This window comes from Arctopsyche grandis, chromosome 2, assembly GCF_051622035.1.
Source record: "Arctopsyche grandis isolate Sample6627 chromosome 2, ASM5162203v2, whole genome shotgun sequence".
NCBI classification, from domain to species: domain Eukaryota; kingdom Metazoa; phylum Arthropoda; class Insecta; order Trichoptera; family Hydropsychidae; genus Arctopsyche; species Arctopsyche grandis.
Window position 1 is genome coordinate 10732155 of NC_135356.1, and position 24138 is coordinate 10756292.

Below are 24138 nucleotides of genomic sequence, written 5' to 3' on the forward strand. Positions count from 1 at the left end.
GTGGGCAACTCGGCAGGTTCATTTGTTGCGTGACCAGATCAAATGTATGCAGTTGTATGGAGCATGCCACACCAGGCAACTCACCGGTTGCCCAAGTCGTAAAGTCACCCGAACAGCGAGATTGGCAGCAGGCGTTGGGTCTGGTCACAGTGATTTTATGACTTGAGCAACCGTCGCAATCCCTCAGAATGTACATATAGCGTTGTATTGAAGGGTGCCATACTCATTAGTTGATCACACCACACTAATTAGTTGCTGGCGACTCCATAGTGATAAAACCGATATGACTGTATCGTCACACATTGAAAAATATTAATGATTGGATTCTTGGTTGCTTCTGGTTGTCCGAGTTGGGTGACCAAGAATGATCACAAACAATTATGCTTGGGCAACAAAGTCACCGGCTCTTAGAATGAGTATTGCTGAATCCATACAAAGCACCCAGTATTTTAATTTTCGTTAGTAAAGGTTTTAAAGACCTGCATAGTAAGGTTGTTTCTTTAAAATCAAGAGCATTGTAATAATACAGTTTTACAATACTGGTAACTGCTAACTGGTACAGTAAACTTATACTTTACATTCAGTATTACATAACATGGATAATACTACAATCAAGAGTATACTGTAATCTGAATGATACAGTTTTATTTATTCTAATCAAGAGTATTCTGTAAGCGCAAACAATATATCACATTTATTATTATCATAATTGTCAATGCAATAGTGGGTTGTACATATTATTGTTATACATAAGATGTATAATGGTAAAACCACTGTTAAAAGATAGTATGTGTTCCACGTGAAAGTTGACTAAGCATATCAGATTTATCAACTTGAAAGCTTTTCAAATTGTTCAATGGAACAATTCATGACGTGCTTTATATACATTTACATATGTAGAATGTAAAATTAGTACTGTAAAATTTCGGAGTTCGGTATATTATCAAGTATATTCATATATTGACTTTTAATTTTTTTCTTTCCAGATCTGGACTCTGTGCATAATAAAGAAAAACTGGCTTCCCATTCAACTAACTTTTCCCAGCACATGTACCATCGTTCAATCTCTCAAACTTTATTACCAGAAACCTGAGACAGGTGAGAAATTACAACGATAAATGAAAATGAATGATCTCGTTATTGGCCGATGAACTGGCAGATATACAACATATCACCATATAATACATACATACATATGTATCTCAAATTGATTTACCCGTTAAGACAGTATCCCAATATCACAAGCGTAATTGAAATAATTCATGTTTGCTATTCCTATTGTCACATCACAAACGCATTTAGTTTAAATTCTCGGTTTTAAATTCCTTTCAACCACTGTCAATAACAATGTTTTATTCTCAGGGCCTGATAGGGAGGTCATTTGGTCCAGGTTCCGGACCCAAGAGTGCCCACATAATCTACGATAACCTGCCAACTTACGGGAAGTCGGTATATAAATTAAAGTACATTGTATATGCTGCTAAAAATGAATGATAAAAAATATGGCTTTCGGGTCCGTTATTTTTAAATTGCTGTTGCGTATTTTGGGTGCAGTTTAGTTATACGTTGCCTTTATTATTTAATATATTTTCTATATAATGTTTTTCATCTGTTGAATGTTTCCAGAAAGCAGCTCTTGAGTTTGAAACAAATAATGCTATAAATTACATATCATATTCAAAAATTTAAGTTGCCAGCAATTCCGTTCAACTCTTGAAAATTTCGTTGGGTTATTTTTGCGTGTAGATTGGAGATTGATTTAAAAAAATAATAGGTTCTATTTACGTGGATCTCGTCGTTCGTTTATGACCTGCATTATGTAGTGTGGGTGAAAGCACTTTTGAAACATCCTTAAAAGGTTTTGAAATTATACCTGGCTCAAAGGGGTATGGGAAGGCTAACTTCAGTTGTAATTTGTCATTTACCGTCGTCGGTATAGTTTTTAAACGTTAGAGCTAGAAGTCGAATGTTCGTACAATAGCTAAAATTATATTTTTTCAATTGTCAGATATTGAAAATTAAGACGTGGGGAATTCAACATATACACGTGGGCCGTAAGTAACTGAACGATTTAGTTTGTCGATAACTTTTGAACCATTTAACCGAGGCTTAGGATTTAAATTAAAAAATAAACAATAACGTTTGAGAATTTTTGTGATGTATCAATTGTAAATACTTTCAACGCGTAAGTGATCACAATATCAGTTTTCCTATTGTGGTTATGTACATTCCAAAAGTCAGCACATTCCCCATAACAAAAGTAAAAATTTTGGGCTTTAATTTAGATTTAGGTGCTATCGATTTATTGACGTAGACTATATCCATCGGGCTAATGAATTAAGATCCGCTAAAACTGGAGTATGGTAAAGAATGATAACTGTCAATGTGACCTTTTTTGATTGTTTCGTTTTTCAATTTGTATAGGAATTGTTATTATATTAAGATTTCAAAAGCTAATGATAAAACAGATTATAGAGGAACTAGCCTCACATATATTTCGAAATGAAACATTTTTTATTGCTATTTTTTGCAGCGTAAAAATTATTAACAGATTCAATTCATATGGTCCTCATTGAGTGTTGCATTAATTCTTCCACACATTTCTTAAAATGCCACTACGCTTTATCATGCATTGAAGTGATCCAAAAATCCCATTACCTGGATTGCAAATATGTTATTGCATAGATAAAATTAAATTATTTTCCATTGAAACATGTTTTGCAAATTAGATTATGTGCGCGCCTCTTATCTATGTTTATTTTTATACGCATATAAAATTGCAACCCTAACAAACTCTTACGTGCCCTAATAATATATTTCACTATTTTAATATGAAATATATTATTTTATACGTCTATATACGAACGTAGGGGTTTGTCATACTTGATCAAATAAAATAAATAAATGTAATAGCCCAACTTGCAATTAGACACTAAGAATTTGCATATTCAGTGCAGGAGCGGATTGGCAACTTTGAACCGGCTAGGAAATATTTTGAGTTTACTACTGGAGAAGTCTTTTTGGTAAATGAAAAAAAAAAATGCGCTGCAAGCTAAAGTTTGACATATAACTTATTTCTAACATTCAATGTTGCTGTGCTTTTGTAATGCAAAAAAATGCGCTGCAGTCGAAATTTCATTTTAATTTGGACATTTTTTGTGTGTAAAATATGTTGAATCTCTATTAGACAATAACTAAATTTGATCTTATTTTAGCTTTAAATCTAAAATTTTATAAAATCAATGTTAGATGAGATTTGTTTGGTTAAAATATAATAGTTCTTGTGAGTCATTGAATTTAATAGATTATAAAAACAGCAGTAAGTGAAATACATATCTCACAACAATTTATTAATTAGATCTCATATTACATTTAAAAGTATGAATTTTAAGGGATAAATTGATTAGATTAAACATTTATGGTAGTAGTTATTTATTTATGGGGATTTTTTTGTATTTTTCTCTTCATAATCCAAGCGATAAAAATCTTTAAACTTTTGCGAATTATTTATTTAAGACCAGTCGTGTGCATTTTGTTTATTATAAAATGTTTATAGTGTGTAAATTTTGTTATTTCTTCTATGCAAAGGTTCAGTTTAAAAAAATTACAAACGATATAAGTTGAATTAAAAATTAATCTGTTTGGTATATTTGCAAAATTTGACATCTTATGCCTTTAAAACAGGCCAAACAGGGATTGTTTTACAAATCTGAATAGCGATACTTTAAAGTACATATGTATTGTTAATATTAAAATTAAAATTACAATTGATCAAACTTGGTTTAACTAAAAGCCCCTCGTGGTGGTTTGTACGAACATAAGAACCGACAGGATTAGTTGAAATCCACTCCATTTATTATTTTATGTTTGTTTTGTGTTGTTTTCGATAGCCATCACCAGCTGCGTCTATCAAGTGTACCATCAACGTTGTAAAATAGATCAAAAAAATTGCGAGAAAATTCTTATATCATAAGCACACCGAGATGTCAGGGCAGATAAACAATGAAATTGAATGCTCTGGTGTTTCGGTGCCGAAAGCGGATCAAAGTGTGGAGATAACGAATGGAGATTCGGAGAAGTCTAATCCGACGACGCCGACAATTATTGCACCGCCGATGCCCACGACGCCTCCGCCGCCTGGTCCCCCACCTCCCGGGATTCCACCGCAGCCGCCTGCTCCGCCACAGCCTCCTCCACCGCCTGCTCAGTCGCAACCCTCTCCGTTGACCACCGATATTAAAGTAGATCAGAAATACAGCGATAAAATGTAATTTTTCGCCGTTAATAGCATAGTAGTATTTACATTCTTAACTTTCACTCACCGGTCTGTCTTTAATAGCTATGCTTGTAGGGATTATTTGCGCGGATCGTGCCAGAGAGGGGTCAACTGCAAATTCAGCCATGACAAAAACTATTCTAATCTATCGAAGAACACTGTCAATTTCTGCCACGACTATCAAAATAAAACGTGCCAAAGGACGCATTGCAAATTCATTCATTGCACACCCTCTGAAGAAACTCATTATAGCAAAACTGGCGAGTTGCCTATTTGCAAAGATTTCCTTACCAACAACTGCAAACGGGAAGATGATTGTCAATTACGGCATGTCAAAGGTGATCCGAGTACGCTAGCAACTTTGAATGGCGCTTTACCCATTGCTGTCGATCCACATGCTATGACACGACCGCCTCCTTCGAAAGGTATAATTCCATATCAGTACTCTACCTATAGTGTGTAAGTGTATTTAAAATCGTAAATAATGCAAATGTTTTGTTTTTAGCATCTCGTACTTCACCTTGGCCTGCACCACTGCACGAACCTCCTCCAAGATATATTCCTAATACCCACGAAGAAATAGAGTTAGTACACTCACTTGTATTCAGAATTTATAAAGAAAGTCTAATGTGAAAATTTCAATAGCAGATTAAGAGTTTTCAAGAATGTTATGGGGCCAGAAAGGAGAGTCATGTTCACATCACAAACTAGGCCCTGGGCTAGCATACTTAAGCCCCCCCCCCCCAAAAAAGTTTCAAAATTGAAATTAAAAATCATTTCATCAATATTTTTCACAGTACACATTAAGAAGTAATAAGATTGAGGTTCACCTGATAAGTGATAACATATATTTTCACAAGTTTCAAGTAAAAGTCATGTTGTTAAAATAATAGCTGAGGTATCACCGACAAGTTAGTACTTGAACATAACTACAAAGTACAAAGACGAAATACACTTACATTCTATATATTAAACTCTTTATTTTTATGTAAAGAATTTTGCTCAAAAATAGTTGAATATGGAGTACTATTTCCCAGAACATAAATGGATCGAAATTAATGTCATCATTGAGACATTATGGCCATTAAAAGAATCCACGATGAAATTGCAAAGCGAGCAAATGACGTTAAGTGATTTTTACGGGATTTGGATTCAATCAAAATTTAAACTACAAAACTTAAAAAATAGATACACCCATACCTGTAAAAATTAACTTCTAGAATAAAACAAGTAGATTATTTCTAAACTGTTGTCGCACTTATGTTCCTAAAAGCAGAGTCCGATGAAAAGTTGGTAACCTTAGAGAAAGTCAAATAAGTATGAATAAAAATAAATGCATTTTGTCTGCATTTTAGCTACATCAGAATCCACTGTCTATTCCGCAGTGCACCAGCGGCAAGCTGCACATGCTAGGAAATATTCTCCTTTGAAATTCTAATTATGTAAATAAGTCACAAGTTATAGTGAAAAGCCGTATAAAGAGAGGTATAGGTATATAAGACGGTGTGGGTGTATGTACATTAACTTGCTAGTATTTAAATACAAGAAAACCGAAAACCGAAACTGAACCGATATATATTTTTTTTAACAGTTTGGGTCTCTGCAAAAAACTGTAACCTCATTAATAATATTCTGTATAATACTGAATACTACCGTTTTAAAGTACTGTATATGTAGTATTGATTTTAAACAAAGTACTTTGTGTTTGGTGGCACCAATTTTTACAGTATATAAAAATGTTATTGAAGTTGGATCTTTTTTACATAGGTAAATACTCAATTTTTAATGTTTTTTTGTCGTATGATTTTCAGCTTTAATATAATTAAATCGACTCCGCCGCCGATGTTTAAGAAAACTGCAGTAGCGACAAAATCTGCAGCACCCCCATTTGAGAGTTATCATAAACCGACTGTGGCCACCAATTGGATTTCACCGAGTCAGCTTAGAGGAAAATGTGGCCCCAGTGTTGATAGTGAATATTTTATAATCTACATATATATTTATATATATATATATATATATATATATATATATATATATATATATATATATATATATATATATATATATATATATATATAGATTTATTTATATGTTACATTAGTAGTTTTTTCGGTATTACCAAACATGATAAGCCAAGATTTATAAGCCGATTTTTTCATTTCTAAAATTTAGATGGCTCGGGTATGTTTTACAATGATAAAATTGTAGATGGATCTCTTCAGGAACCGGAAGCAAAAAAGGCGAAATATACCGATAATTCACATCCATACATGGTATTGAATTGTAAATATTGTGTTAATCGTGAACAAGCGTAAGTTACGATTGCTGAGTCAATTTATTATTTTTAGTAGAAAATATGTATGTTCATAATCAGAATAATTTTTCTTTTTTTAGGCATGAGAGTTCGTTAGAAAAAGTTTGTGAAGTCTTGAAATTTAAAAGTGAATTAGAATCAGAGGTACATATTAATTTTGATTATTTTAATGCAATAAGTATTGAATTTTTCTTAAAAAAATATGGCATTGACATATCTCTGTATCTAAAATATGTAGGTTTACTTACCAGTTTTTCCATTTATTTTAAGGCAAAAAAACTTGATATGGAAATAGATGAAATCTTATTAGAAATTTTAAAAGTCAAGTTAGAAAGAGGAGATTTTAACATTACTTCAGTCCCCATAATGACCACTTCGAATCATTTGAATATCAATGTAAGTATACACATGTATTACATCAATTTCTAAAGAAAATTTTAAGTAAAAATGGATATTTTCAATGCTTTTATATGTAATTCACTTTCAGTCAAATTTGGGATCGATGATTGATGATGGTCAGCCTGTCTATAATAATTCTTCTATGAGATATACGAATGCTCTAGCAATGTCTGACATGTTGCCAATAGGTGGAAATCAAATAGCCAATTCATCGACGGTTCCATTAAATAGTAATTTAATCTTTTTGATATCATACAGATCATTCCTCCAAGAGAGACATTCTAGATTGTGAATGATTAAATGAATATTTTTGAACTAAAGAGCGGTTAAAAAATAGCAATAGATAAATAATTCGGTGTCTAGTGCCTGAATTTCGCAAATGCACAAATTGAATGTATCATATTTAAAACAGGTCGCTCTCGGATGAATGAACCATACTTAAACCACAATAAACATGATCCACGATTAAACCATCGAATATATAATTTTGAAAGACACTTTGTATGTAACTATACATATTTGGTTGGGAGCATCGAAAACAAATCAAAGTTTCTATGACGACGATATCGATTCCGCTTTCGATTTCGATTCCGTTTCCAGATAATTTTTTCATTTCCAGATCCGGATGCCTTTTTCAATTCCGGATCCCGACTAATGTTTCAGTTCCGAATCCCCATAACTGTTTTAATTCCGGATCCCCATTTGTTTCAGTTCTGGATCTCGATTTTTTCAGTTCCGGATCTCGATTACTGTTTCATTTCCGGATCCCGATTTGTTTCAGTTCCGATCCCGATTACTGTTTCCGTTCCGTATCCGGATGCCTTTTTCAATTCTGGATCCCGATTTCTTTTCTCAGTTCCGGATCGTGATTCATTTTTCAGTTCCGAATCAGGATTCCCATTTGTTTCAGTTCTGGATCTAGATTTGTTACAGTTCCGGATCTCGATTACTGTTTCAGTTCCGGTTCACTAATATATAAAAAGCCATTAATTTCTGATTGGCTGTCATTAAATATTATTTTTTTTCGATTTTTTAATTCGATAAATTTAATAAAAAACAAATGAATTTTTACCATAAGATTAACCATGTTAAAACGGTTTATATAATAAATACCGAGCGAAGTCGGGTAAAACCACTAGTTATTTTATAAACATACTAGTGTTTTGAGCTTTTGAGATGTGGGTCTACAGGCGTATGCTGAATATCCCATGGACCAAAAAAATATCAAATGAAGCTGTCCTCGGCATGATAAGCGGAGGCACGGAAGCGGACACAGGATCTGTCATCAAACGGAGAAGCGGACACAGAATCTAGAAAATGGATTGGCAGGAAGAAGTTGTCTTGGCTTCAAAACATGCGCATGCGGACCGATATGAAGAACTGTCCGAACTGCTGAAGACCGATGCGGATATCTTCAAATAATCGACGAGGTGGTCACCAACGTCAGAATACGGACAGGGCATTGAGAAGAAGAAGTGTTTTTACCCGGCTTCGCTCGGTATTTGTAATATGAACCGCTTAAACATGGCCAATCTAATAGTAAACATTATATTTCATTCATTTGAATAGTCTTATTTCATTTAAATTTATTTGAATATTCGTTTATTTTTTTTATTAAATTGAACGTCACGGAATCTACGACCCAAACAAACATACATACATACATACAAAGTCTCTTTCGAAGTTATATATGTATTTGATAACTGAATTTTTCAATACTGTTTTACTATTTTTTTAGGAACGCCCACTATGATGAGTATTTCCAAAGTTGATGTTAATCAGAAATTACAATTACAAAATTCACAATCTTCAAATCACGGACTGTTAGAAGATTTAACGAAATTCATAAATAAGAAACAACTGGTTTGTTATTTTTTTAATTATTTGCTGATATACAGGAATATTTTTACCACTTTCAGTCAGTCTTCTGTAGTGAACGCGTAATGATCATACTACTACTAACCATTTTTTGTACACATGAAGAATGTGTAGTTCTTTCATCTTCAATTTGCCTCGTTTTGATTTCGATTTTGGGATCAGGAGAAAGAAGTGCGAATAAGTAATACCTGTCTATTGAGTAACTAGTACTCGTTTCTGTTCTCGAATTATGATGCTCTTTATTTCTTCTGCTTTTCGCATGCAATCTCCTCCTGCTATTTGTCTCACATTGTGGATTCAGTAAATTTGAGTGTTTATGTAATAAATGCCATGCAGGTAAAATTTCATGGAAGAGAAACACACATAAATGGCACATCGAGTGTGAACAAGAATTATTTAGATGTTTTTCGAAAATAATTTTCTCATTTTTGAATGATTCGGATTGATCCAATTAATTCGCTAATTTTGTGATTAATAACTACTAATTACTAATCAATTCTTACCAAGTTTGGCCCACAGAATTCGAGTATGACAATGATTTTAGTTGCTTTGCTCTCTTTTGTGAGGTATGAGCGTTTAAAAAACGGACAATTTTTGGCTTTTGTAGTCTAACTCAAAATCTAGTATTGCTTTGCAAAAATTGAGAATTGGAATCAATCGTCAAATGTTTTTTCTATTAATTGTGATTTAGTGCTTTAAAATATTTATAATTAATTATCTACTGAATTGAATAAGTAAAAAATTCACACATTTTTCCCCGTAATATTATGAGTTTATTTCGTTAATTTTTCAGTTTACGACAGGATTGGTTTTTTATCTGAATGTACTAATTTGAGCGAGCGGTAAATGATTTTCAATTGAGTTAAAAAATGCTGTTTTTGATGACCGTATGCATGATGCAAGAATGCAATGAAGAATGGAGATTTCTACTCCAATGCATCATTCAATCTCGCTCACGAGCCTAGAACATTTTATAATGTAATTTAAAATCATTTACCGCTCGAGTTATACAGTAAAATAAAAAAAAATATTGAGATTAAAAACCACAGTGAAATTTAAACTGCATGATAGCTCGAAAAAAAATGTTTTTTCCCTAAAAATTCTCTAGATAATTAATTATACTAATTTTAAAGTAATAAAAATCATAATCAATAGAAAAATATCTGATTATTAATTCCAATACTCACCTTTGGCACAAAAATACTAGATTTTGATTTAAAGACTGCAGAAGCCAAAAATTTGTAAAGATTTTTTAATTTTTTTAAACGCATTTCTTTAAACGCCCATATCTTACAAAAGAGAGGAAACCAACAAAAATCATTATCATATTCGAATTCAGTGGGTTACAATTAGTAATAATTGATTAGTCTCCACTCCGGTAAGTAAAAACTTGAATTTTTTGTTGCTCAGTGTAACAAATTAGATGAATTTCTAATTGTATGGCAGCAATGGAAATTTTTTGAAACTGCCGGATGAGAATCGCACGAATTAGAGAATCATGGCCAAGCAGAGTGTTAAATAGAAATATAAATTGGGCTTCTATGACTTTTAGACTTGGGTCCCGATTAGGGAAGCTGTTTTCAAAATATTTTCAGCTTTTGAAACGCTATCCCGTGCCCGGTTTTAATGTGTGTTTCGTACGTTTCCATTGCAGCCCCAAGTGCATACAACCCAACAGCAGCAATTAATAATGCCCCAGCATAACATCAATAATAACCAGCAGGCAATATAATTATCTATATCTCTAACATACACACCATTAAACCTAGAAAACTTAGCAAGTATTTTCAATTTACTTGTCAAGCTATTGAATTATGAAAATTTTTCTTGATTTTTAGAGATTTGTTTAGTTAAAATACTGAAAATATTTATGCATTCAAATACATTGTGTGTGATTTATCCAAAACAGATTTTATCTGGTCCCACCACACAGCATCAACATTACTTGACTGCGAATCAACAAGCTATGCAACAGTCAATAGCGGTCGCTGGTAATCAGCAGGTAGCTCGCTAATTTTAATTTTCCGAATGCTCTAATGTTGCCTCATATAGTATATAATATTTATCTTATAATTGTATATTTAATATATTAACTTTATTTTTGTTTTTGTATTTAGTGGTAATAAGAACTATAATAGTTCAAGTTTGCTGGTTTTGTGAATCATATATACATATATACTACATACATATACATATGTAATTATTGGTTGCATGCAATTTTCGTCATCCTCACATCCTATTAAAGTTAACCACCCGGTTGAAATATTTACTCATTTTGAATATGTATGAACTGCCATGATTTTTGTGTGAAATTTTTTATTTCCTCTGTGCGCTTTATATATTTGCTATATTTCAACTGTTTATATTTTTTACTAGTACGTAATAATAAATATGGCAATATATTCACAAGAGCGTAACATTCGACAAAGCGACTTGCAATTAATGGGTTGGTTTAATTTATGTATAATATTATAATATAATGCGTTATAAAAGTATGTAAAGCGGTTGCGTAATATTTGTAGGCATGTAAAATATAAGGATGGGAAAGCTTTTTGCAGATATGGAAAATTAAGGGATAATTTTTCGTTATATAAATTTTCCAATTGTAAACAAATAAGTCACAGTGTAGTTCACTAATTAAGCGGCTGCAGTTTCAAACCCTGGATGAAATTGAAAAAAGTATTAAATTTTCTCAATGATGTGTCACTGCAGGCAAGATCTGGAGGATTATAAAATCTAGAGTGACATATTTACAAAGTAGCCATCATCTAAAATCCAAACTACCCACCAAAATCTTTTTTTCAAATTCAATATCCATTCGATCCGGTTCAAAAAGCAACGGGAAGCCACTGGAGATAAACCTGTCTTAAAAAAGCTTCACTACATGCCAAATAGTAGAAGCTTTTGATATGAATAAGAATGAAAAACATTCAGAAAGTATATATGAGGGTCATTTTTATTAAATGAGAATTGGGGTACATTACATCGCATGACAATTTCATCTTAACAAAATATTATAATCTTTTCTGTTAGGTTGGTAAAAGAAAGGTTAAAAGTTTTCAATTGATGTTAATAAAAAATAGTAACTATAATTCCATATTTATGAAATTTCATGAACACTGTTATAATTAAAAAATATTTGCATGAAATCTGTCTGAAATGTACCCGTGATGATGCCTCTGATGCTATTTTTCAATGGCATTTCATTCGCCATGTCAATCATCAATCGCACAAATTGATTATCTGCTGATGAATAAGAGTTTCGGAAAAACTGCATTTTCACTCTTTCTTGAAATTAAGGGATATTTTTAAGCATGCCTGGTTAAAGAAATTAGCAGAAGAGTTTTTCAACAAAAGCTTCATTGAACTTGTCTCACAAACTTAAAAGTTTATGGAGATTATTTTGAAAAATAGTTCAATATATACATATGTACATGTTCTAAGATACAATTAATTGGTATCAGTTTATGACAAAACGATTCTTACTAACAGAAATGACCTTTGTATATATTTCGTAAATATTACATAAATTGTCAGTATATTTGACATAGGTAGATGAATGAGTATCTTTCGAAGCGTTTCATGATTTAAAAATTCAATGTAGTAAGAAAGCAGTTGTTAAAAGATGTTATAAAATATTACAGACATTTATCTGAATGCAGCTTTACATTAGTATATACATACATATGTAGATGTCAATTGACTATTTTATTATGTAGTAAATTGTTTTGCATTAACCACACAGTCTATTTTATTGGTTTCTCTCGGTATCGAATAGTCATTTTATATATTTGAAAATATGTTGTATACATTGTGAATTTTCGTGAATTGTTTTTGCCCAAATTTGCTCGTATTAATTTAGTGTGTGCTTTAATATTGGAAAATTGAGATCTTTATCTGTAAACATGCAAAAACGTTTTTTTTTTTTTCTTTTACAGTATATACTATCCAGTAATAGGAAGCAGCAATCACCGAGTCAACAAGTTCCGAAGGCACATTACATACTACAACAAACTCAAACGCAACACATTAACGGTTAATGGAAGAAGACTTTTTATGGTATGAACGTTTACGTTGTGTAAACATTCAATTAGAATCTCATACCAATAAATATGTGATTAAAGAAAAATTTGAAATGTTGTGAATTAATAATGATTTTTGGTCGTGTTTATATTTTCAGAAAATTGGTAATGACAGCAGGAAGTCTCGGGTATTATACACCGCAAGCACACATTTTAATTCCACAGTCCTATTATTTGTTATGTTTTATTTTTATTTATTTTAATTCTTTTATTTTGCAAAGCACCTCTATTGTTTACTTGTTGCATTTATTTGTATTATTGTGTGGTATATACTTGAGCATTAAAAAAAAGAAAGATTTGAGTTAGTTGTTTAAGGTTATAATTGAAATAAATTTTCGCTATATTTGCTCCGTGACATGAATGTGATTATTTTTGTATTCATTAACTATTATATATATATATATATATATATATATATATATATATATATATATATATATATATATATATATATATATATATATTTATATATTTATATATATATTGTGTTTAAGCATTTATCTGAACATTTGTAACGAAAAGTGAAATGAAAAATTATGTGTTATCATTTTTGAAGCGCTTTTTGTGTTAGCCGTCATCATCAATGCGCATGTACATAAAATTGTTGCATTTTTTGAGTTTTCAATTTTTATGTTATGATGCTCAAATTACTTCATCGTGAGAATGTACTTAATTTTTTTTTCATTTCCTATGTGAACGTCGAGCTGGTAAGAAACATCACAACTAACTTATTTTACCGACTACATGCTTTTGACCAAAAAACAATGACATCATACTTAAAAATTTGAGCGGTGTTGTAAATGATTGGCGGCGTCGATTATGGTTAGAAATAAAGCAAGAATTGCTAGTTAGCGTAACTCAAATGTGTCTATTTTTGATGGTGGATTTTATTGGGCTACTGTTTAACTATGTACCTTTCAAATAGCTGATCACTAATTGTTTTTGGAGTTGGAATATGTTGCTTGATGTATTTTGAAATATTTAAACTAACAATGGAACATTATAGTAAGAATTGTATTTCTTGCGGTGATTTTATTTTTTTCATGACAGCTGAAATAAAGTTCTTAGAGATGGGTGACCGTCACCGCACCGAATGTTAAAAAGTCGAAAATGTTCGTTTACCATGGATACATATGAAAAACGGTTAGTATACATATCAGTGGCGTGCGGTAAAAGTCTCTCTCCACCCGTCGTACATCCTCACTTAATTTGCGCGAGCTGGATACAACAGGAACAAGAGGAACAGGCTTTTCCTCCCGTATTCTGCGCGCGCACATTAAACAAGGCTGTATGACAAAAAGAGAGATAATTTCACCGCATGCCACTCATATATATTATATGTACATATAGTACCGTTTACCATGCAACCTTTTTTTTTTATCTTTCGATTTTCGATCTTTGCCTTCCGATATTTGCGTTTTTGGGCGTTTCATTTTCGGTCCCGTGAGGTAGACCCCTTAGAGATACACCAGAGACGGGATGCATGAAGAGAACCTTTTTGTTTCTTTAATTATGTAACAAGTATGGATAGATGCAATATTTTAACTTTGATGAATTAATAAATAAAAGAAAAGAAAACTCACTCACCTGATTTGTGATGTATATTATGTATAATATAATATAATATTATATTTTCATAATGAGATACAATATTTCCAGTCATTCATTTTATAATAAAAAGTTGAGTTTCTAATGATAGTTAATTATATTTCTTATCCACGAAGCAATTAGAAGTTTTAAACTACCGCCTTATGCTATCCAAAACTAAAATTTTAAGTGTTTAGGTTAGTTTTCATTTTTTTTATTTATTTATTTAAAAAATTTAACTCCAAACTACTGAATACAGAGTTAAATTGACTGCTATTTTAAACAGTACATACATATATAATGCAGTTAATCTAACTTCATCTATTTTAATGGTTAAGTTTAGTATTGTCCAACTATTATGTTTATTATCATATATATCCTCTTCATTGAAGTGCGCTCAAATTAATGTGCATTTTTCTTATTTTGCTTATGCGATGTAAAAATATTTCTTTAATTCAATTTAGTGAAAAGTATCTACATATAAATATGTATCTGCTTTTTACATAAAAGTCGGACAAAACCAAATTCGTTTAAATATATTTGTAATTATAATTTTTTTATAGTTTTGCGAAAAAAGAAGGTTAAAGCAAGCTGTGCTTGTTAGTGAAATTTTCGATTCACTACCGTTTTAAATAGATTTTTGATTTTAGCTTGCTTTAATTCTTTAACTTTTTGATACGAAGGTTGATATTTCAAATACATATATGTACAATTGTTGCATAGATGTGACATCAAAGGCCATTCCTGAGTATCTGAATATTTTAATGGTTTAATCTGTTTTGGAGAATTTGCTTATTTAAAATGAGCGGCGATAGATGACAAATTAATAAATATTTTTCTTTTTTAACCCTCAAACGGTCTGTATGTACGTCCAATAGGCGTAGCAACCACTCGTGTACGTTAATAGATAATAGATTTCGAACAGTGAGTTTGCATATTTGACCTGGTGGTTACAAGGTATGTATGTACATACATATATGTATATATAAATTTGACTATTTATCATTGTTTTAGATTTTTGGGAGTTTTTAATATCCAAATATATGTATATATATATATATATATATATATATATATATATATATTTTTTTTTTTTATTTTTTTTTTATTTTTATTTTTTTTATTCACTACAATAAAACTTGGTGAATTTGAAAGACATAGAACACTCTGCTCTACCACTCTAAAGTAGATGATTTAATTTTGGAATTGATTTTTTCCCAAAATAATATTTTTTGGAACCAGATAAAATTTCTTATTTTTTATCTTCTTGTACTTCAATATGTATATACGAATTTTCATATTATATTTTAAGTACATATAAATAATTTTTTTTACATTTGAGATATATGTATGTACATGTGTACATTGGAGGCACTTTAAATAAATACCTTGGCTGATTGGGGGTTTGAATTGGAATTTGGATTGAAGTTTTCACGGTATTAAAAATGATTTTTTTATTTATTCTACGAGAATCAAAAATTTTAATTTTTATGTTTTTGTTAATGTAAACCGTTTCTACGTCCATTTCTAGTAATTTTTAGACATATTGATTTTTCTTCTACAATTTGAACTGAGAGTTACATAAATAAATTTCAGATTTTTAGAAACTGTAATTGACTTTGTAGATCAATAATCAATTAATCTTTAAATTTCTTTAAATTAAAAACAAGTTTACCGTAACATCAATTACCCATATTCTATTTTCGTTCAATCTTTATATGTACATATTTTATGTGAAAGTGTAACATTATAGATTTGATTATATACCAGAAGTGCATCCAGGAGTTACATTTAATTTTTAGTTTGGGAAATCAAATATTATGTTGCATAAATTGACTAATAAAACATCAATTCAACTGTTTTTTAAATTTTGATTGATTTGATTTTTTGACAGGTTTTCTTAAATGAGAAGCGAATATTTTATGGCGAGCAGTTTATTTAACAGATAAGGTGTAATTTTTCTATGCAAATATTTTCTTTCATTTAAAAGCGTTTTAAATATAAAAACAAATGAAGTGAGAAATAAAATACACAATATTGAGATATATTTCGAGTTGTGTTTTACATGTGTTTATACGGTTTGTCGCGATATTTTACTCTTCGTGTTAATTATATATAGGTAATTATAAGTCACATCTCTCATTCAAATTTACATCATATAATGATATTTTTACAGACAAGTGTGAATATTTAGCAAGTGATATACTTCATTTTTTTATCGTTGCTTTTTCATTCCAAATCAATTGAGTTGAGTTTCCATTGAACTTTTAAATTCTAAGAATGAAATATTTTGACGAGTAAACCCCGGCTCAGATTAAATCCTTGGTGCACTGCTGACAAATATCAATCGAGATTTTTATACATCACTTTTCATCAGATTGCATATAAATATGAACTATTCCTAATTATAATGATTTCGTATATATTATGGTTATTTTGATACATATAAATAAATGCATATTAGACTTAAGTTGGGTTGCCAATAAATTTTACAAAAAGTTTCTGCATTTTTCTCTTTACTTCTTCGATCGATTGTATATTCTCCGCAAGTTGCTAACGCGTTGCACATTGATTAACAAAGTTAACACCAAAAATGAACTGGAATCTGTGGAATTTATTCATTTCGGATTAACAATTAAAATAACTAAGATTGAACAAACAAGTGAGGTAAGTGCCAAACGCGCTCTATTTTTTTTTATGTATTTCTATAATATATTAATAAGTTGGCTATTGCAAATTGCTATTCATGTTTTTTTTAATGCGTTCTCGAATTTCGAGCGTTTTGGATGGGACAGAAGGGAAGAAAGAAGCGACGGCGAATTCGTATGTGCTAATTTTGTATGGAATAATTTAAACCAATGGTAAGCAGAAATTTTACTGACCCGTTTGATTGACATTAAAAATATCAATTTTAAATATCATTATTTAAATATTTGATAATTAAAAAGATTAAAACTTACTACCTCAGTGTTTTACAAACGCTTTCTGCGACACATTGGTGTTTGATGTGATTTGAAAATTTATAAAAAATACAATGAAAATTTTACATCTTTGAAGCGTACTCTTTTTATTAATGAGTAATTTCGCAAGCATAAGCATACTCCATAACCACTCATTTTGCTTCATACTTTTTAGGTAAATATTGAGAAAAATTTTGTTTGCAGCACACTTTTGGCGTTCATGTTTAGTCTTATGCATTTAAAGTGCAAAAAATTGTTGCAAACGAGCTTAATAATGAACATCATATTAAGTGGTCCGTTATCTGGAAAAAAAATCAGATCAGGCACTTTTAAAAATTGCCGACCACTTTTTTAAATCATCAAAAAAGAAATTATATGATTTGATTCATATTGACATTCATACATGTAATGAAATTTGGCAACTTTCAAAAACATTACATTTGTTGCAAAGTATCTGATGATTAAATCAATACGAGGAAATTCCCGTTTAAAACAAAAATTAATTTCGTCAGTATTGCAGTAGCCATCAACAAGCCTGCTCTACTAGCATTCATCGTTTGATCGAGTCGAGTTCTAACACGTAGTTCTACTCTACTAAACGAGTGGTTGCGTGTAGACCAGGCTATAGTAAAAGTTAGCCTTCGTTTAGTGCTCATATTTTGTAAAAATCAAAAGATATCGGTTATTTCTTTTTTAAAAATGAGCTCTGAAAGAAGCCTTCCAAAGTAATCTTTTTTGCTGTTATTTTTTTTTTAATCACTGGAATTAGCTTTATAGCGTGCGCCGACTAATGTGTTTTTAATAAGTTTTCTCTGAAGATTTGTCGACTAACCGATTAGAAGTAAAGGATTTGACTTTATCTATTCTTGATTGACTAAAACAGCTACGGACTCCTTTGTTTGAATGAAGATACGACCAGATGGCTATACGAGTGAAGGCTGATATATAATATATGTATTTTCAACTACGATATCAGACGAACGACTGGAAAAATTGGAAATTGTCTTAATATATTTCATATTAGCTATATTGTCTGGCTTGCTCCGGAAGTTATTTGTAACAGTGAGAAGAATGCACTGTATAATGTGTGTACTAAATTTAAATGATTATGATGGGTTATAAAATTATTCCCAATATCTACATACATAAAATTCTAACCTATTGTGTTGAAACTACATACATACATATATGTATATTTTCAATTTTCCCAACGTTCGCAACATTCATGACAGGTTATAAATAACATATTTTTGTAATAAATTATGAAGTTTTGTATAGGTGTTTTATTCAGATTTTGTATTTTTTTGTAGAAAATCTGCGCAAAAATTCTTCTAATAAAAGATTTATAGCTCAAACCTAATGAGAATTTTAAGATGTATCTTCTCGAAAACGCCAGCAAGTCAAACTGTATCAAAGATATTCTTATGCAAAGCCTCTATCAATTTAAACTTATTTATGTAGAAGAAGAGCAAATTATTGCTCTGGCTCGACCATATGGAGTCCTAATCATTTAAGGTACATGCTCATGTTAGAGAGAGTGCAAAGAAAATCTCTGCGCTATCTCTACATGAGAGAGTTTGGGCGCTATCCCTACTTATTTCCCAGTAAGTTTGTCATGGGTTCCTTGGGCTTTGACTCCTTAGCTTCCCGTAGAAACAGTCAACTTGGTAAGCTTTTTCTAAAAATTCTGAGGGGTGAATGTCATCTTCCTGAAGTTCTGTGTAATCTTAAACTTAGGGTACCTGAGAAACAGAGAATCTAGCTCCATAACTCTATTTCTGCCTATTCGGGCCAGAACTAATGTGCTTGATGACTCGCCCCTTTCAAGAGCCATTCGATTATTTACCCTGCTTTCTGGGAGCCTTGATGTTTTTAATGCATCATACAGTTCTGTCAGGAAGCATCTTTATTTATGTGTATATGCATGTATAATGTGTGTATATATATATGGATGTATGTATTTTTATGTGTATGTACATATGTATGTGTATATGTATATATATATATATATATATATATATATATATATATATATATATATCTATATATATATATATATATATAGATATATACATATATATATATATATATATATATATATATATATATATATATATATATATATATATATATATAATGTGTATGTGTGTTGGTTTTATCGTTATTTATATCTGTATGCTATTTTTTATTTTTATATATATGAGTAATTTATCTTTATTTATGTGTTTATGTGTATATGCATGTATAATGTGTATATATATATATATATATATATATATATATATATATATATATATATATATATATATATATATATATATGTATATATATATATATATATATATATATATATATATATATATATATATATATATATATATATATATATATATATATATATATATATATATATATATATATATATATATATATATATATATATATATATATATATATATACGTATACACAAATACACATACATATATATATATATATATATATATATATATATATATATATATATATATATATATATATACGTATACACAAATACACATACATAAATATAAAAATACACTTATATACATATAAATATATACACACCTACGCATATATATATATATTCACATATACATACATATATATGTATATATGTATATATATATATATATATATATATATATATATATATATATATATATATATATATATATATATATAAATTTTTATATATATATATATATATATATATATATATATATATATATATATATATATATATATATATATATATATATATATATATATATATATATATATATATATATATATATATATGCGTAGGTGTGTATATATTTATATGTATATATGTGTATTTTTATATTTATGTATGTATGTATGTGTATTTGTGTATATGTGTAAGTATTTGTTTATATATGGATGGGGGACGCGACAATTGGTGCAAGTCCAAAATGTACCCGCGACAAAATGTTCTCGCGACAAAATGTCCACGGAAATAATGTTCAAGCGATAAAATGTTCAAAAATCCTAAATTTATAAAATCCATAAAAATTGCGGGCCATATCGCGGGCTAAATCAATAAAAAAAAATCGCGGGCGTTGTATACGATAAAAAGTAAATTATTCATTGGATACGGTTGAGAACACCTGTAATTTATACTAATTTAATAACATCCGCGAACTATACGATAAAAGTACCATATACATCGATAAATATAATAAAAAGTTACTTTTTCCATTAAAATAGGAAAATTTTGGATTTTTGAACATTTTGTCGCTTGAACATTATTTCCGTGGACATTTTGTCGCGTGAACATTTTGTCGCGGGTACATTTTGTCGCGTGAACATTTTGTCGCGGGTACATTTTGTCAGTGCACTAATTTTCGGGTACATTTTGTCGTTGAACCTTTTGGACTTGCACAAATTGTCGTGTAACCATATGGATGGTGTACATATATGTTTATATAATTGTCTTTGGCCAGGAAGGCGCATTGGGTTTACCCGTTAGGCCTTCCTGGTATAAATAAAATAAAAATAAATAAAATAAAATATACATTTAATTATATTTTAACGCAATAAATGATATCTTATATAATATTTATTTGAATGAAAGATTCAATTTGATGTGTGTGTACGTTACGCGATAAATCTTTCTCAATATTATTATTTTGGAATATTATTGGAAAATTCATTTTCAAAAAAAAAATGTAAATAAAGCGTTCGCACATACCGGCCATGAGAGCATTTTCGATACAGATTGAGCGCATATGTGGGGAAAATTACACAAGACAAAAGTTCTACTTTCGGCTTTCGGATTTTGTTTAAAATTTTACTATTTCTATGCATGTATGTATGTACATATGTAAGTAGTAACATTAGATTAAGTTTTTTGATCATGTGAAAATTAGAACTTGAGATTTTGACTGATTCGAATTCAGAATCGATCACTGATCACGTTTTCATGATCTAGAAAAAAATGTGTCTTTCAAATAATTTTTTTGTATGAAGTTTGGAAGATTTAATAAAAATACGCTGTGTTGACGGCCTTTAAATGAAGTTTTATTAAAAACACAGCGTATGTGTTTACAACCCATAGTGAGTTATGTTCTAATGCAAAAACCAAAAATTTTCAATGATTTTAATAGAATTTGAAAAATTTGTAAATTACATTTGCTTATATTATTTTCAGTTTTCTAAATAAATATATACATACTAGCTGAACCCGGCACGCGTTGCAATGCCATGATAACGCATGCCATTCCCATTCCCGTTCCCGTTTCTCGATGTGTTTCGATGAGTAAATGTTTCAGTTTCAAATTAATACTTAATGATCAAATTAAATCACAGTAATGATAACAACCGAGCAACAAAAAAATCACGTTTTTGAGTTACCAGAGCAGAGACACCAATCTTTACTAAGTTTGACCCACTTAATTCAAATATGATAATGATTTTTGTTGTTTGGGTTTCTTTTACGAGATATGAGCGTTTAAAAAAATGCGCAATTTTTACAGTTTTTGGCTATTGCGATCTTTAATTCAAAATCTAGTATTGCTAGACTCAAAGTGAGTATTGGAATCAATAGTCTGATGTTTTTTCTATTGATTGTGATTTTTTATTATTTTAAAATACTTATAATTAGTTTTCTAGCGAATTTTAAAAGTCAAAAAAATATTTTTTTTCTCTGCTATTTTGCATTTGTTTGGTCAGTTTTTTTATTTCACCACGTTCATAAGGATTGGTTTTTTGTCTCAATATTTTTTATTTTTTATCTAAACGTACTAACATGAGCGGTAACTGCGTTAGATAGACTTTCGTTCAGTTTCCGTGAGCGTACACCAGAAGCGTTGGTGCAAGCGAGAGTCCACCACTTACGTGCGAAAGTGGCGGACTTATAAGTTAAATTAATTTAAGTATTTTAAAACAATAAAAATCACAATCAATAAAAAAAACATTTGACTATTGATTCCAATACTCACTTTGAGCACAGCAATACTAGATTTTGAATTAAAGACCGCAAAAGCCAAAAAACTAAAAATTGCGCATTTTTTTAAGCCTCTCGAAAAGGAGACCTAACCAACAAAAATCATGATCATATTCGAATTCAGTGGGTCAAACTTACTTAGTAAAGATTGGTAAGTCTCCGTGTAATTTGTCGGAAAAACGCAGGCGGCGAACACATTTAAAATTATTCAATTGATTGTTTATTTTACCCTAACAACGCAGATGGCGACGCGAACACATTTGAAATTATTGCGATGCAATGCCACTCATTCCTGTTTTTCCCGTGCCCGTTTTTGAGCGATTTTTTTTACAGAAACCAACGTGGGCATACACACAACAACTCATGTAAGTTTCATTTAGATATAATATGATGTTTGAAAAAATACTATTATAAAATGGAAAGTTTAGGTATCTCTAAATTTTTATATGAAAATATAATAAGTGAACTCATTTTGAATTATGTTTTATTGTAAACATCAATATTCCATTTCATTACAATTACTTATAAATATCATCACATTTGACTAGTTTAAATTTGTTTAACACAATTTACTAAAACACAAACACATTTCAAAAATATCAAATCAACAACTTTCGCATCGCACAGAAAAAAACATATTAGTGAATGTCAAGAATCTTTGGTAAGTTAGAAGTCTACATATTTGGTCTCTGTTAAATAAATTATTCATAGTGTTTCTTCTCGGAGCCACAAAAACTGTCAAGCATAGAAAAATCTACTACCCTCTCTAAAAGCTTGTGTTAAAAGAAACATCCTGAGAAACATAGGAATATTAAAATATGTTCAGAATAATGAGAAAATATAAAAAAAAGGAACGTAAGGGTGAGAAACATGACATACACATATGTTTATTGAAAACAAATGAAATCAAATAAATTTTTTGAATATTGCTGGACAATAAAAGAAAAATCATTAATTTTGAACTAAATAAGATACAAAAAGATTTACGTTTCAAATGCAACTTATATTTTAATGGCCTGCTTTTGATTAATTTTTACATATACTTTCATGGCACACCAAAATGGAAGTGGATAAATCAAAGAAGAATCATTTTCATAATTAAAATTAATGCCGGAATAAATTAAATTAAATCTATTTTAATATGGACGTAAAAAGATCCAATCCAAATTATTAACTTTTGTGAATTTGTACAATGCAAAAGTAAAGTTTGATAATACATAATAGGCAACTATGGTTTATCGTTATTTTATGAGACAAGCTATCGAAAAAGAGGTATCCACGTTTTTTTTTATGTATATTGCAATTTGCATGTGCCGAATTGAATTGAATTTGAATATTTACAGAGGGAAGAATTTAATTAAAAAACTAAGCTGAAATTTTTGTCAGAGCTTAGATTTATTCACATTAAATATATTATTACTTTGTACGTTCATTATGTTTTTAAAACAATATAAAAGCATTGTTCACTATACAACAGACAAATTTAATCTATCGTATGAAACTCTTCAAAATCTTAACTGATAATTGTATGTGTTATATATAATTATAATATTAAATAGCGATTTTAACAATATTTCACAAACCGTCGGGATGATTTTTTTTTATTTATTTATTAAATTCATATATAACATTC

The 24138-nt window shown here is 29.9% G+C and overlaps 1 protein-coding gene across 1 annotated transcript; it reads left to right on the plus strand.

Annotated features, from left to right (window-relative positions):
• Positions 1–986: 986 nt before the first annotated feature.
• On the plus strand, positions 987–13234 carry LOC143922818 (uncharacterized). The gene is made up of 14 exons (XM_077446150.1): positions 987–1098; positions 3891–4267; positions 4352–4701; positions 4782–4860; positions 6088–6248; positions 6452–6590; positions 6674–6737; positions 6864–6989; positions 7081–7222; positions 8731–8855; positions 10525–10593; positions 10780–10872; positions 12809–12929; positions 13051–13234. The coding sequence occupies exons 2-13, from the start codon at positions 3984–3986 to the stop codon at positions 12908–12910; spliced, it is 1734 nt and encodes a 577-aa protein (XP_077302276.1). The 5' UTR covers positions 987–1098; positions 3891–3983; the 3' UTR covers positions 12911–12929; positions 13051–13234.
• Positions 13235–24138: the final 10904 nt, after the last annotated feature.

Bases quoted from the DNA above. Each gene is read 5' to 3' on its own strand.
- LOC143922818 (XM_077446150.1), top strand. From the start codon at position 3,984: ATGTCAGGGCAGATAAACAATGAAATTGAATGCTCTGGTGTTTCGGTG. The intron at 6,738-6,863 runs GTACATATTAAT...ATTTATTTTAAG, and splicing joins AAAGTGAATTAGAATCAGAG to GCAAAAAAACTTGATATGGA. The intron at 8,856-10,524 runs GTTTGTTATTTT...TTTCCATTGCAG, and splicing joins TCATAAATAAGAAACAACTG to CCCCAAGTGCATACAACCCA.